The sequence below is a fragment of the Natrix helvetica genome (genome assembly GCF_964273705.1).
Source record: "Natrix helvetica genome assembly, chromosome: 5".
In the NCBI taxonomy this organism is placed as follows: Eukaryota; Metazoa; Chordata; class Lepidosauria; order Squamata; family Natricidae; genus Natrix; species Natrix helvetica.
Window position 1 is genome coordinate 18,633,136 of NC_138551.1, and position 13,382 is coordinate 18,646,517.

The 13,382-nt window shown below is 45.1% G+C and overlaps 1 protein-coding gene across 2 annotated transcripts in view; it reads left to right on the forward strand.

Annotated features, from left to right (window-relative positions):
* Positions 1–13,382, forward strand: part of PLD1 (phospholipase D1) — a gene marked incomplete at its 3' end in the record, with an annotated part of 189,556 nt that overhangs the window by 156,302 nt on the left and 19,872 nt on the right. For both annotated transcript variants that reach the window (XM_081953448.1, XM_081953447.1), the window contains one exon: positions 8,551–8,664. In XM_081953448.1, coding sequence (XP_081809574.1) covers positions 8,551–8,664 — 114 coding nt within the window. The remainder of the gene's footprint in view (positions 1–8,550; positions 8,665–13,382) is intronic.

Consider the following 13,382-nt stretch of genomic DNA (forward strand, 5'->3'; position numbering starts at 1 on the left):
GAGATAAACCTGTTGTAGTATGTTACTCTGTTCAAGACCCAGCAGAGCAAAAGCTTACCCAAGCCACCCATTCTGAATGATCCTTTCCTTTTGAGCTCCTTTTCTCCTTTCTTACACATTCTTCTTAGTTGCACTGATTTACTTGCTCCCAAGAAATTAATCAGAGTTATTTCAGTAGAAGCTCATTCTACACAGCCCTGAGCACAGTATTGTGACAAAAAATACAGAACTCACACAAGCTTTTAAATTCACGTCGCAGGGAAGAGGAAAACAAAAGGAACTAAAGTTACAAATAGAACACTGTCCAACTTTGGTGCGTCCAAGATATGCTGAACTCCAATTCCCATAATCACCTCAAAGGATCTGTTCTCAGGCTGATAAAAGTGACTGAGAAAATAAACTTGTGGAGGCTCATCCATTATCAGTTACGAGACCTGTCTCTTTGCCTCGTCTGAGAAAAAAAATTCTCATGAATTTCTAATGCCATATAACAGCGGTGTCAAAGTTGATTTCATTGAAGGCCGCATCAGGGTTGCTTTTGACCTCAGGGGGCCAGGGTAGGTGTGGCCAGGATGAGTGTGACCAGCTCAACATCACTTGTGTCAGGGGTGCCTGTGGTGACCCGAGTGCTTTGCCAGTGAAAATGGGCTACTGAGTTCCGTTTTCGGCTGCGGTGGCCTCCTGCAACCCTCTGCTAGCAAAAGCGGCGTTTGGGAGGGCCATCAGCAGCCCCGCCAAGCTCTGTTTTCGCTGGCAGAGGCACAAGGGGCCAGTCCTTCGCTGTTTCCAGAGTGGTCAGGCGGACCAGATCTAAACACCCCATGGGCCGGATCCGGCCCTTGTGCCTTGAGTTTGACACCCCTGTTGTAGAAGATCAACCAGTTCTTGCGGGAAATATGTACAGTAGTTTAGTTGCTGAAATTCTTGTAACTCTGTCTCTATCACTTCTATAAATCTGAAGAAGTGAGAAGATTGTGAAATCCATGCTTTGGAAAAGGGTTACTGTATTTAATAAAAAAGTAAGAACGTAGATAGAGGGATAGAGAGGGAGAAGAAGAGAGAGAAATACAGTAGATAGGTAGGGAGAGAGAGAGTAGGTAGGTAGGTAGGTAGGTAGGTAGGTAGGTAGGTAGGTAGGTAGGTAGGTAAATAAAGGGAGAGAGAGAGAGAGAGAAATAGAGAGAGAGAAATACAGTAGGTAGGGAGAGAGAGTGTGTGTAGGAAGGTTGGTAGGTAGAGAGAGAGAGAAAAACAGTAGATAGGTAGGGGGAGAGAGAGAGAGTAGGTAGGTAAGTAGATGTTTCCAGGTATATTTATCCATATGCTGAAGAAGGAAATCGCTGACAATATGCAGCACCTAAGACTTTCACCTGGCAGAGCACTTGATCAATGTAATTCTCATCAATCAGCTAAAGAGCTTTCCAAAAGGAAAAAAACAGTTTTTGCACTCTGCAACCCTCCCAAAAACAGCCCATTTTTTGCAAAAATGGGGCTGGTTTTTTTTTTAAAGCCATGAATAGCCTTGGGGAGGGGGGTTGCAGAGTGCTCCTGGGGAGTGGGGGGGGGCAAAAACAAGTTAAAAATGGCCCGTTTTTCGTGAAAAAGGGACCATTTTTCATCAAATAAATTGCATGGAATGCTGCTGGGGGTTGAGGGGGGGGCAAAAAACGGTCCATTTTTTGCTCATTTCTGCCCTCCCCAGCTGCCAGGAGCTCTCTGAAAGCCTCCTACCAGCTATGCACGGCCATTTTTGTGAAGGGGCGGGGCTTTGGGAGGCAAAAAAAAATCCTGTATTCGGTGTATAAGACGCACCCAGATTTTCAGCCTCTTTTTTGAAGAAAAAAGGTGCGTCTTATACTCTGAAAAATACGGTACTTCTGGTTTGAGTTCCCTGCCCCAGAACCCAGCACCACCCAGCCAAGATGGGTCATGATCCCAGGTCCTCTTTCCATGGCCTGGGAATTATGGGAGTTGAAATGCAACCCAACTGGAGACCAAAGATTGGGAAAGGCTGTTCTTAATATTTAGTTATGTCGAATACTGTGCATACTGAAATTGAAATAAATAACCAGAGAGTGTATGCATTTCCTTATGTACTTTGATTCAGCAACTGAGAAGCAACTTCCCTCCTGGCTCACAGTAAATCTGTAACAACCTATTTATAAATCTTGGAATTGGGAAAGAGACCCAGTACTGAAACTCAAAATATATATGAAATAAGAATAAGTGCATGCCTTCCTCCTTTTAAGTTCTCAGACTAGGGAGACAAATTGTGGTTTCTCGTGCACACAGGCTACAGGTTTCATGACTGAAGTGCCATAATTCTAAGAGGTCTCTCTAATTTGAGATCTTAAAATAAGGAAGAGGTATGCTCATTCCTTAGTTTATACCTTCTTTCCTACAGGCCAGTGGTGGGTTCCGGATCCTGTCGCAACCAGTACACTGCAACGGGGCCGGGCATCCACCACGTGCACACACTGCACACGTATGCGCACCCACTGCCCGTGATGCTCCAGCTGCTTGGCGGAGCATCGCACAGAGGTCGTACACTGTATGCGCAAATGGTTCAGTTGGGTCAAATACAGCTCAGGAACACAGGCGGGTGGGTGGCCCTCAGAATCACCGTACCAGAACAGTGCCTGCTGCTTCCTGCAGGCACCGGTACGCCCGTACTAGGGCGTACCACCCGTAACCCACCAGAGCTACAGGCCATAGTGAGGGCACTATAGTTCACAAAGCAGAATGCACTGCACAACAGTGGACAAAATCTACAGCCTAAGAGTTTTGATTCTTGCTAAAAAAAAAAAAAGAACTGATTGAAGTTCCAAAATGGATGAGTTCCAATAACTATGAAACCAGTCATGCACTGCCTCCTGTTGGTCGGTCAGTGGTAAAACCTCCACAGGCGTATACTGTACAAAATACTTTGCCTTTGCATCTTCTGGTCTGTAAATTTTGCTCTTGTATAATTATTTAAATGATTCGGGTAGTCTTCAACTTATGACCATTTTTTAAAACAATACTTTAAAGTTAGTTACTTGGAAAAAATGATGCACTTATACTTGCACTTATTACTGCTGTACCTGACTACAGCCACTTGATTGCAATTTGAGTACTTGAGAAATACCGTATTCTTCGGAGTATAAGATGCACCTTTTTCCTCCAAAAAAGAGAGTGAAAATCTGGGTGCATCTTAAACACTGAATACAACATTTTTGCCTCCCGAAACCCCACCCCCTTTGCAAAAATGGACGTGCAGAGGGTTTGGGTGGCCTGCAAAGTGCTCTTGGGGGCTGGGGAGGGCAAAAACAAGTGAAAAATCGGTGGGGTTTTTTTTGCTTGTTTTTGCCCCCCAAGCCCCGAAGAGCACTCTACAAGCCTCCCAAAGCCTATGCATGCCCTGGTTTTTTGCAAGAAATGGGGCGTTTTTTGCTCATTTTTGTCCCCCCTCCCCCAGCCTCCAGGAGCATTTTGCAGGCTTCTCAAACTCTCTGCATGCCCCGTTTTAAACAAAAAATGAGGCGTGCAGAGGGTTTGGGAGGCCTGCAGAGTTCAAAAACTTTTTTTTTCATTTACCTCTTCAAAATGTTTGGTGCGTTTTATACTCCACTGCATCTTATGGTCCAGAAAATATGGTACTCGCATTTACAACCAGTTGCAGTGCCCTGCAGTCACGTGCTCATGATTTGCAACCTTTTTTTGCCAATTTCCAGCAAAAAAAATGTTCATAATTGGAGAAGCTGGATTTTAATGACTCTGGTGCTTGGCTTAATAATTGTCATAAAATTTGTCATAAAATCAGGTCCAACTTGATTGCCGTGACTTATAATGGAAACTTCAATCCTAATTGTGGTCATAAATCAAGTCAAGGGCTGCCTGCAATGGAAAGGTTTGATGGAGAATTCCCGCCCCCTGAATAATATACCTCTCAGTCCTTCAGACAATTGAAATGTATATAATAAATACGATCACATCTTTGCAACATCAGATTCTCCGATAAATAAAGAACTTTTTTTTTCAGGCATGCTGTAGCTGTTTTTAATGAAGTAGGTTGCTCCTGGGTGATTAATTTGTCTAATTAATTTTGAAAAGTTTCATTAATTAACCACACATATGCTCTCTATCCTGTCTCACACAAATGTGATAGTCTTTAATTTCAAGCCAAATGTATGTTTAACACCTGAAAACCAATTTCAAGAAAAGTACATAGAAAAAGTACCCTAGTCTTTACGGAAATAAGGATGTATTTTAATTACTTGTATAAAATGTGTATTTTAGGAACAATCCGCTACAAGCAGATACCAGCTCTTCTTTTCCCTGTTACAGTAGCTTCAGAACCTGTTAATAGAGATATATCCTTCTTATAGTTTAGACTCTGTCAATGTTCCAAGTAACACCCCCAACAAAAGAAAAGCTCAAGGCTAGGCATTCCTCAAAACTTAGTGTCATATTGGCACAAACACGAATCTGAAAGCTTCCAGGTTTTCCCCATCCAAAAGAAAGTCCAAGCCCTGCGCAGTACCCACATGACCGTCACACGGCCCAATCAGGAACCATCCTAACTGGACATACTTAGGTTTAGGTTTATTGGACTTATATGCCGCCCTTCTCCCAAAGGACTCAGGGCAACGTACAACATAAAAACAAATATTACAAAAGTTAAAAGAAACATTAAATAGAATATCCAAAAAAAAACCCAATAGACATTTACAATAAGATTTAGAAATCAACAATTAAAATTAATAATTTATTTTATTCAGGACAGGCCGGCTTGCTGGAAAAGCCAACTTTTTAGGGTGCATCGGAAGGGCCGGATATCGGGAATTATGCGAAGCTCCGGGGGCAGCTCATTCCAAAGGGAAGGCCCTCCCACAGAGAAGGCTCTTCCCCTGGGGGTCGCCAGCAGACACTGCCTAGCCGACAGCACCCTGAGGAGGCCAACTCTGTGGGATCGTACTGGACGGTGGGAGGCTACCGGTGGCAGTAGGTGGTCTCGCAAGTATCCTGGGCCTAAGCCATGGAGTGCTCTAAAGATCATAATTAACTCCTTGAATCGCATCCGGAAAACAACTGGCAACCAGTGCAGGCTGCCTAAAAGGGGTGTAACATGGGAGCACCTAAGTAACCCCATGACAATCCGCGTGACCGCATTCTTGACCAGCTGAAGCCTCCGGGTACTCTTTAAGGGCAGCCCCATGTAGAGAGCGTTACAGTATTCCAGGTGAGAAAGGACGAAGGCGTGAGTGACTGTGCATAGGGCATCCCGATCCAGGAAGGGGCGCAACTGCCGTACCAGGCGAACCTGGTAAAAGGCCCTCCTGGTCACGGCCATCAGGTGTTCTTCTAATCTAAACTAAGCCACGTATCCAGGAGGACTCCCAGATTGCGGGCCCTCTCTGAGGGGGCTAAAATTTCTCCCCCTATCATCAAAGATGGTACAAGATGCACAAATTGGGATGACGGGAACCACAGCCGCTCAGTCTTGGAGGGATTGAGCTTGAGCCTGTTCATCCCCATCCAGATCCGTACAGCCTCCAGGCATCGGAACATCACATGGAGGGCATCGTTTGGGTGGTTTGGGGTAGAGATGAAAAGTTGGGTATCATCAGCATATTGATGATACCATACCCCAAAACCACGGATGATCTCACCCAGCGGTTTCATGTATATGTTGAACAGGAGGGGTGAGAGAACCAACCCCTGGGGCACTCCACAAGTGAGGTGCCTCGGGGTCGATCTTCGCCTCCAGTCAACACGAACTGCAATCGATCTGACAGGTAGGAGGAGAACCACCGCAAAACAGTGCCCCCCCTCCTAACCTCCCGAGTCGTCGCAGTAGGATAATATGGTCGATGGTATCGAAAGCCCCCAATGGAATGGCTTAATGTCTCCCCCGGAATCCCAACCCTTTCCAGCACTCCCGACCCGCGCCCATTCGTTAGCTCTGGCCTGTGTCCTGCCAGACTCCCGCCCAAGTCTGTCTGAGCCATCCAAATCAATCCTCCCCGCCCACCCCTTAAAATTTGATTTAAAAAAACCCTAAGAAGCCTCTTCTTCGCATACCACCTCTCGGGATCCCAAGATCCGTCATTAAGGAAACGTCTTGATAAGCAAGAAGGCCATCCCGTGGAAAGGGGGAATTCCCGAAGGAAGTAAAGTTCTGTCGCAGTATAATATAGAGGAGAGTGTGGCATCAACCAAAACGGAGTGACATCACAGTGAGATGGAATGGGGAGATGACACATCCATGGGGGGAGGAGCAGCCAACAGTGTTCAAGCGGGAGGCTTATGTCCATCATAGCCATGGTCGATGTTGAAGACAATATGTAAGGGTAACAGTCAGATATCAAAATCGCAGCAGATGATAAATTGCGGGTTGGTGAAGCGGCCAATGATGGCGGTGGTGAGGGCAGCGGTGGCAGCTCCAACAACTGAGCTCCGTCCATGCCAGCCACACTCATATCCGTCGCCGGCGCCGCACTCTGTTAACCCAGTCCATAGTGTCACAAGGGGAGGGGACAAATGGCACAGTACGGTGGCCTAGGCAATGACGGTGATACCGGTGGGGGCTACAACACAGGAGGGCCCCCCCACTCCAACTGCACCCACACCAACTACCAAAGCCATCTTCCGCTGGCATCAATACCCATGCCAGCCGCCTCAGCCACTCCCCTGCTAATCCAATCTATCACGTCCATAAGCAGGAGGGAGCAACCGGGATAATACCCTAGTGTGGACAGCGGCAGCCACAGCGGCAGATACCCCAGGCAGGGAGTCCCGACGATGACGACCACACCCCTGCCGGCAACAGAAAAACTCTCTCCATTCTCCGCCAACCGCCCTGTTTCACTCACAACGTTCCGGCTACACGGCAGCAGGAAATCGCAGCTCAAGGGTATCCCCCAAGGTCCCAGGAAGTTCCCATAGCTGGACCTGGAACCGATGATGGGATAGGGCACCCCCTGCATACCCCAAGAAGGAAAATCATCTCCCCGAAGTTCTCCTCAAACACGACAGGACACCATCTTGGCCATGCACCCAAGATTTTCCGGTCACACACCTCCAGATGCAAGGCAGAGTGGTTATATGGGTTATGGGAGATATTTAGTCAAGATAACATTCCTTTCTCAGAGAGTCAAGGCCACCTTGCCCTGCACCTGGAGTGGTGTGACTGGGAGGCATCTCCAGTTGGGACGATGCCTGATTGGGCCATGTGATGGACATGTGGGTGCTGGGCAGGGACTTGAACTTTCTTTCGGGTGGGGAAAACCTTGGTCAACAGGTTTCATAGATCATCGTTCTTTATGTAAATGATTCAAAAATAAATCCCACCTAAATACTCCTCTGTGATTATGTATTAAAATAAATTATTAATTCTAGTATAAACCCCCTCCAATATACATTTTTAAAATACATTATTCAAATGGAAAGGAATATATATATATGACTCTGGATTGAGCTATGGCCGTGATGGCGAACCTATGGCACGAGTGCCACAGGTGGCATGCAGAGCCCTCTCTGTGGGCACACAAGCCGTCACCAGTTCAGCTCCTCCTGTCGGGCAGCTGATTTTCGGGTCTCTGCTGCGCATGGGGGGGGAGGGCGCATGCAAGAGACGTGCATGCATGCGTGGGGGAATGCACACCACCCCCGCACCCTGGAGGTCCCAGGAGGCTTCAGGGAGGTCTGCTAGGCCCAAAACATGGCAATTGGGGGGGGGTGTTCACACATGCATGTGGGGCAGGGAGCATGGGGGTATTGCATGCACATTGCATTATGGGTGTGGGCACACGTATGCACACTTTCAGCACATGAGGAGAAAAAGGTTAGCCTCACTAAACAATGGAGTCCTTGGTGCTCTTAGTGGTCTAGTGGTTTCCTTGCAGATACTTACAGTAGTTACCCAGGTAGGTAACATCATAAATCCTTGTACAGGTAGTTCTCAACTCATTACTTTTTAAAACACTGATCTGAAATTATGACAACCTTGAAAACGCTTCTTTATGGCCTGTAAAGCGCTTCTGCCTGTTGCAAAATATCCCACCTGCATTCCTGCATCCTATGATCGCGATCTGGATGCTTGGCAACCTGTTTGCACTTATGATCAGTTGCCAAGTATTCTGCGATCACTATTTGCAATGTTCTCTGCTGACCTCCCGAGAAAGTCAGTGAAAAACTGGCAGGGAAGGTTGCAAGCTGCTGTTGCCTGCCAGTAGGATTCTCTCTCAAATTCTTTGAGAGCAAAAGGGCTGCCTGCCAGAAGATTTCAGCTCTGTTGGAAGCTGAAATCCTTTGGCAGGCAGCTCTTTTCTCCATCTGCTTAAAGGACTGGGGATTGTGCAATGAATGCAACCAGGAGTGTCAGTTTATGGTTCTTGAGTGACACAGTGACATAACTTCTCGTTTAATGCCCTTTCACTCAACAATCACAATCCCAGTCCCAATTGCAATCATGAGCTAAGGATTCCCTGAACTGTATTGAAACGCCAGTACTGGAAAATGTACAATGTTGTTACAAAACTAAATTACTTGCTTTGCATTTTCTTTTAGGGAAAACAAACGATACCGAGTCTACGTTGTGATCCCCCTGCTACCTGGTTTTGAAGGTGATATCTCAACAGGAGGAGGCAATGCTCTCCAGGCCATTATGCATTTTAACTACAGGTAACTTAAGAGGTCCAGCCTGGATTCTTTTATTTTCTGCAATGCAGTAAAGCATTTTGGTAAGGCATGTAAGCAGCTCTCTGATGGATGCTTGGCCCAAATTAAAAAAAACAAAACAAAACATTGAGAGCAGAGATGGTTCCAAAGTTAAAGGAGCCCTTGGCATAAGGCCCTCTGCTGAAACAGTTTCCTAAGATGAAGATCTTCATTGCTGCCAAGGTTTCATGATGAACAGTTATTACTATGGTCCCTGCAATGCTAGGCTAAAGGAATAAGAGAATAACTGAGTTATTCTCTTCTTAAAAACCTAGAGTGTTGGAGCATTCACAACTTTCATTTCACTGATTAATTGTTCTAACTATCAGGAAATTTTTCCTTAGTTCTAGGTTGCTACTCTTCTTGATTAGTTCCCATCAATTGCTTCTTCTCCTGCCTTCAGGTGCTTTGGAGAATACGTCGGCTCCCTCTTCTTTGTGGCAGCCCTTTAGAAAATGGAACCCTACTATTACGTCTCCTCTAGTCCTTCTTTTCATTAAACTAGACATACAGAATTCCAGTAACTGTTTAAATGTTTTAGCTTCCAGTCCCCTGATCATCTTTGTTGCTCTTCTCTGCACTCTTTCTAGAGTCTCGACGTATTTTTATATCGTTGCAACCAAAACTGCATGCAATATTCCAAGTGTGATCTTACCAAGACATTTCTTTTTTATTTCTCCATAATGCACTAGAAATTTCCTTATCTCTAGGTCACTGAGCTGAAAAGAGAGACTGAGGTAGTATTTTTTTTCCAGAAAGTCAACTGAGCTTTTGAAGCATTGGCAGAAATGAAAAGTGGGAAAGGCCACTTTGGAGCCAGAGTAGGAGCAGTTGATAAAATAATAATGTTACATTTTCTTGTTCACATACACATACAGTATTTAGGCAACTTCTTGCAGCCTTGTTGTAGTGAATAAGCAAGCTGTCTCCACACAATTGCTACAAACCAGACCCTCGGACTAGAACCAAGATGCTGGTTCTTGGTTGTTGTTGTTAGTTGTGAAGTCGTGTCTGACCCATCACGATCCCATTGACAATGTTTCTCCAGGCCTTCCTGTCCTCTACCCTCCTCTAGAGTCCATTTAAGCTCACGCCTACTTCTTCGGTGACTCCATCCAGCCACCTCATTCTCTGCCATCCCCTTCTTCTTTTGCCCTCAATCATTCCCAGCATTAGGCTCTTCTCCAAGTGGGTCCTTCCTTCTCATTAGGTGGCCAAAGTATTTGAGTTTCATCTTCAAGATCTGGCTTTCTAAAGAGCAGTCAGGGTTGATCTTCGCTAGAACTGACCGGTTTGATGGCCTTGCAGTCCAAGGGACTCACATGAGTCTTCTCCAGCACCATAGTTCAAAGGCCTTAATTCTTTGGCGCTTTCTGATGGTCCAACTTTCACAGCCATACATTGCAACTGGGAAAACCATGGGTCTTCGACACACCCGATAAACAGGCTCTGTAGACTGAAGCACACCTGGGATTATCAAGAAGATTTTCCTCATTTTAGCCCTTTCTGCTAAAGAGAAAAGTCTCTCTGTTGTTTGAAATGGGAGATAGATCATCTGGGAAAATAGGCCTGGTACTGTGATAGGAAAAAGCTTAGATAAAAATTGTTCCAGAAAGTCTGATTAAAGGTTGCAATTTATCAGACTCGAGGAACATTTAGAAAAAGCCAGCAAGAGTCATTTGCTGGAGTAATCCTTTTTCTCTAAGATAGCGGTGGGAATTTTAGCCAAGAATCTGTGATTAGATCTGTAGAATTTGTTTCATTTTTATAATCTTTCTTCCAGTTTGCTGGCTGGTAAAACCATAGGATTGTCTACTTCTCTCGTGCCTGTGTTAAAAGGAAGATTGCCTTTAAAATGTAAATTACAGATTGTGTTACATGGTTTATATGTTTAGGATTCAGATACAGTTAAATGTTGACAATTTCTAGATTCGTAGTAGGGCCTTATCCCACTGAGTTTCCATTGGCAGCATGGAAGGAAAAGAAAGGAACTCAAAAGAACTATCAAAGTCAACATATATCTGGTTCTCTGATTTTGGTTATGCTTCTGTAAAACACTTGTTAGGTAAACATCTAAAAGATGCATTTATGCAGCATGTTTAGTTTGGGTAGCATTTACATTCAGAAATATGTTCTTATTTTAGCATATTATGTTATTTTTACTGGTGATTCAGTATATTGTACGAAGCTGTAAAATGGGCTTAATGCAGTACTAAGGCTAAGCATGTTCTTGATATGATGGCAGATTAAAATTGGGACCTCTAGCCCAGGAGTCTCCAACCCCCCGGTCCGAGGTCTGGCAACGGTGCGTGGTATGCCGGGAAAACCAGACCTCACAAACAAGCGAAGTCCCATTTGCAGGATGTAGGCAGCACGTGAAACCATGGCCCCTCCAGTCTGCAGAAAAAAATTTCTCTCTCCAGAACAGGTCCCTGGTTCCCAAAACTTTGGGGCCTGCTGCTCTAGCCCAACTTTCAAATATTCAGAATAAGTGGAGAACATACATACACACACCAGAATGCCCCTAAAGTGTTTCTTGTAGTCAAAAGTCATACACAGGTGTTATTTTCTACATGTCAAAACAAGGCTGCTATTGAGGTTCATTTGACTGAAAAACTAGCATTTGGGCAGGAATTCAAAGAAAAGATTCCCATCTTTGGGACTGTTTCGGTCATAAGAAGCAACAGGGAGAAGGCGTAAACTTCCATACAGCAGCAATATAATGGGAGCTAATTAGGTGTTGGTCTGAGTGATGATTTCACAGAAAACTACTAAGCTATGTCCCATCCATTTGGGAAGGAAAGGTGACGGAGAGCTGGCAGGGAACTCTGCATCTGGGATGGGCAACAATACCATTGGAAACAACTCAAACGTCTCAGGGACTACAACCAGTCCAAGTTTTTGAACCATCTTAAGTGTCTAAAGGTGGCTCAGTGGCTAAGACACTGAGCTTGTCGATCAGAAAGATTGGCAGTTCGGCGGTTCGAATCCCTAGCGCCGCCTAACGGAGTGAGCTCCTGTTACTTGTCCCGGCTTCTGCCAACCTAGCAGTTTGAAAGCACGTAAAAAGGCAAGTAGGGATCAGCCTTGGTGGGAACGTTCCGTGCGCCTTTGGTGTTTAGTCATGCCGGCCACATGACCATGGAGACGTCTTTGGACAGCGCTGGCTCTTCGGCTTTGAAACAGAGATGAGCACTGTCTCCTAGAGTTGAGAACGACTAGTACGTATGTGCGAGGGGAACCTTTACCTTTTAAGTATCTTCCACCCATTTTATTCTTGCCAGCAATCCAACAGGGTTAGTGTTGGACCTTCTCAGAGCTGAACAAAGCTCATTTTATTGTGTATTTCTGCTAAAGAGTCAGCAGAGGGAGCACTGACTTTGGGGTTGTGCCTTGCCAAGAAAATCTAGAATGCATTTTCTGGGTTTTTAATTAATCTTTCCTTTTCCCACTGTGTATTGTGGTTTTGGGTGGGGCCGTCTACCTCTCTGTTTTGCAGACACCTATTTCAAAGTAAATTAAGTGATACGTATGGGCATGTGTTCACATTCAGATTTTTAATGCTTTTCAAAATGATTGAGTGAACTACCTTATGTCTAGTCTAACAAAGAGAAGAACTGGGGGTGATATGATAGCATTCTTCCAATATTTGGGAGGTTATCACTGAAAAGAAGGGGTCAAACTATTCTTCAAAGCACCTTAGGACAGGGTAAGAAGTAACAAGTGGGGAAAAAATCATTAAAGAGAGATCCAACCTAGAACTGAAGCTAGATTTCCTGACAGTAGGAACAATGAATCAGTGAAACGGCTTGCTTTCAGAAGTTGGATGTTCCATCACAGGAGTGTTTCATGAAGAGAGTGGACAGAATGATATCAGGCTCTCCTGTTTGATTAGGGGGCTGGGCTAGAAGACCTTGAAGGTCCATTCCAACCCTTTTATTCTGTGTTGTATGTTCTTCTATGTCTTACATATTGGTATCATTCAGTATGGGACTTGCTTTAAAGTAAAGGTTCCCCTCGCACATATGTGCTAGTCGTTCCCGACTCTAGGAGGTGGTCCTCATCTCCGTTTCAAAGCTGAAGAGCCAGCGCTGTCCGAAGACGTCCACGTGGTCATGTTGCGGGCATGACTAAATGGAAGGCGCACGTAACGCTGTTACCTTCCCACCAAAGGTGGTGCCTATTTTTCTACTTGCATTTTTACATGCTTTTGAACTGCTAGGTTGGCAGAAGCTGGGACAAGTAACAGGAGCTCACTCCGTTATGTGGCACTAGGGATTCGAACTGCCGATCTTTCTGATCGACAACCTGAGCATCTTAGCCACTGAGCCATCGCGTGCTTTAGTAATGCCCATTTACAATTGCGTTCAAAGAGGGACTTTTGTGTCCACCTTGTTGTCTTGAAGAACTCCTAAGGTGGAAACATGCCAGGCTTAGAACATCTGTACAGTGATTCATGTTTAGGGTTGCATAATATATTTATTTAGAACCTTAAGAAGTTCCCTTATTTTCCTAGTCTAGGTACCTATTTGTCCAGGTGTCCTGTCCCCATCATCCAAGTCCCTTCCAACTATGTTATTCTATTATATATTGCTGTTGACCCTGGTGGTGACTTTCCAGTTCTACATCTGGAAGTCCACACATAGCCTTTGCTCGTATTTAGTTTTCTTCCATGCAAATAC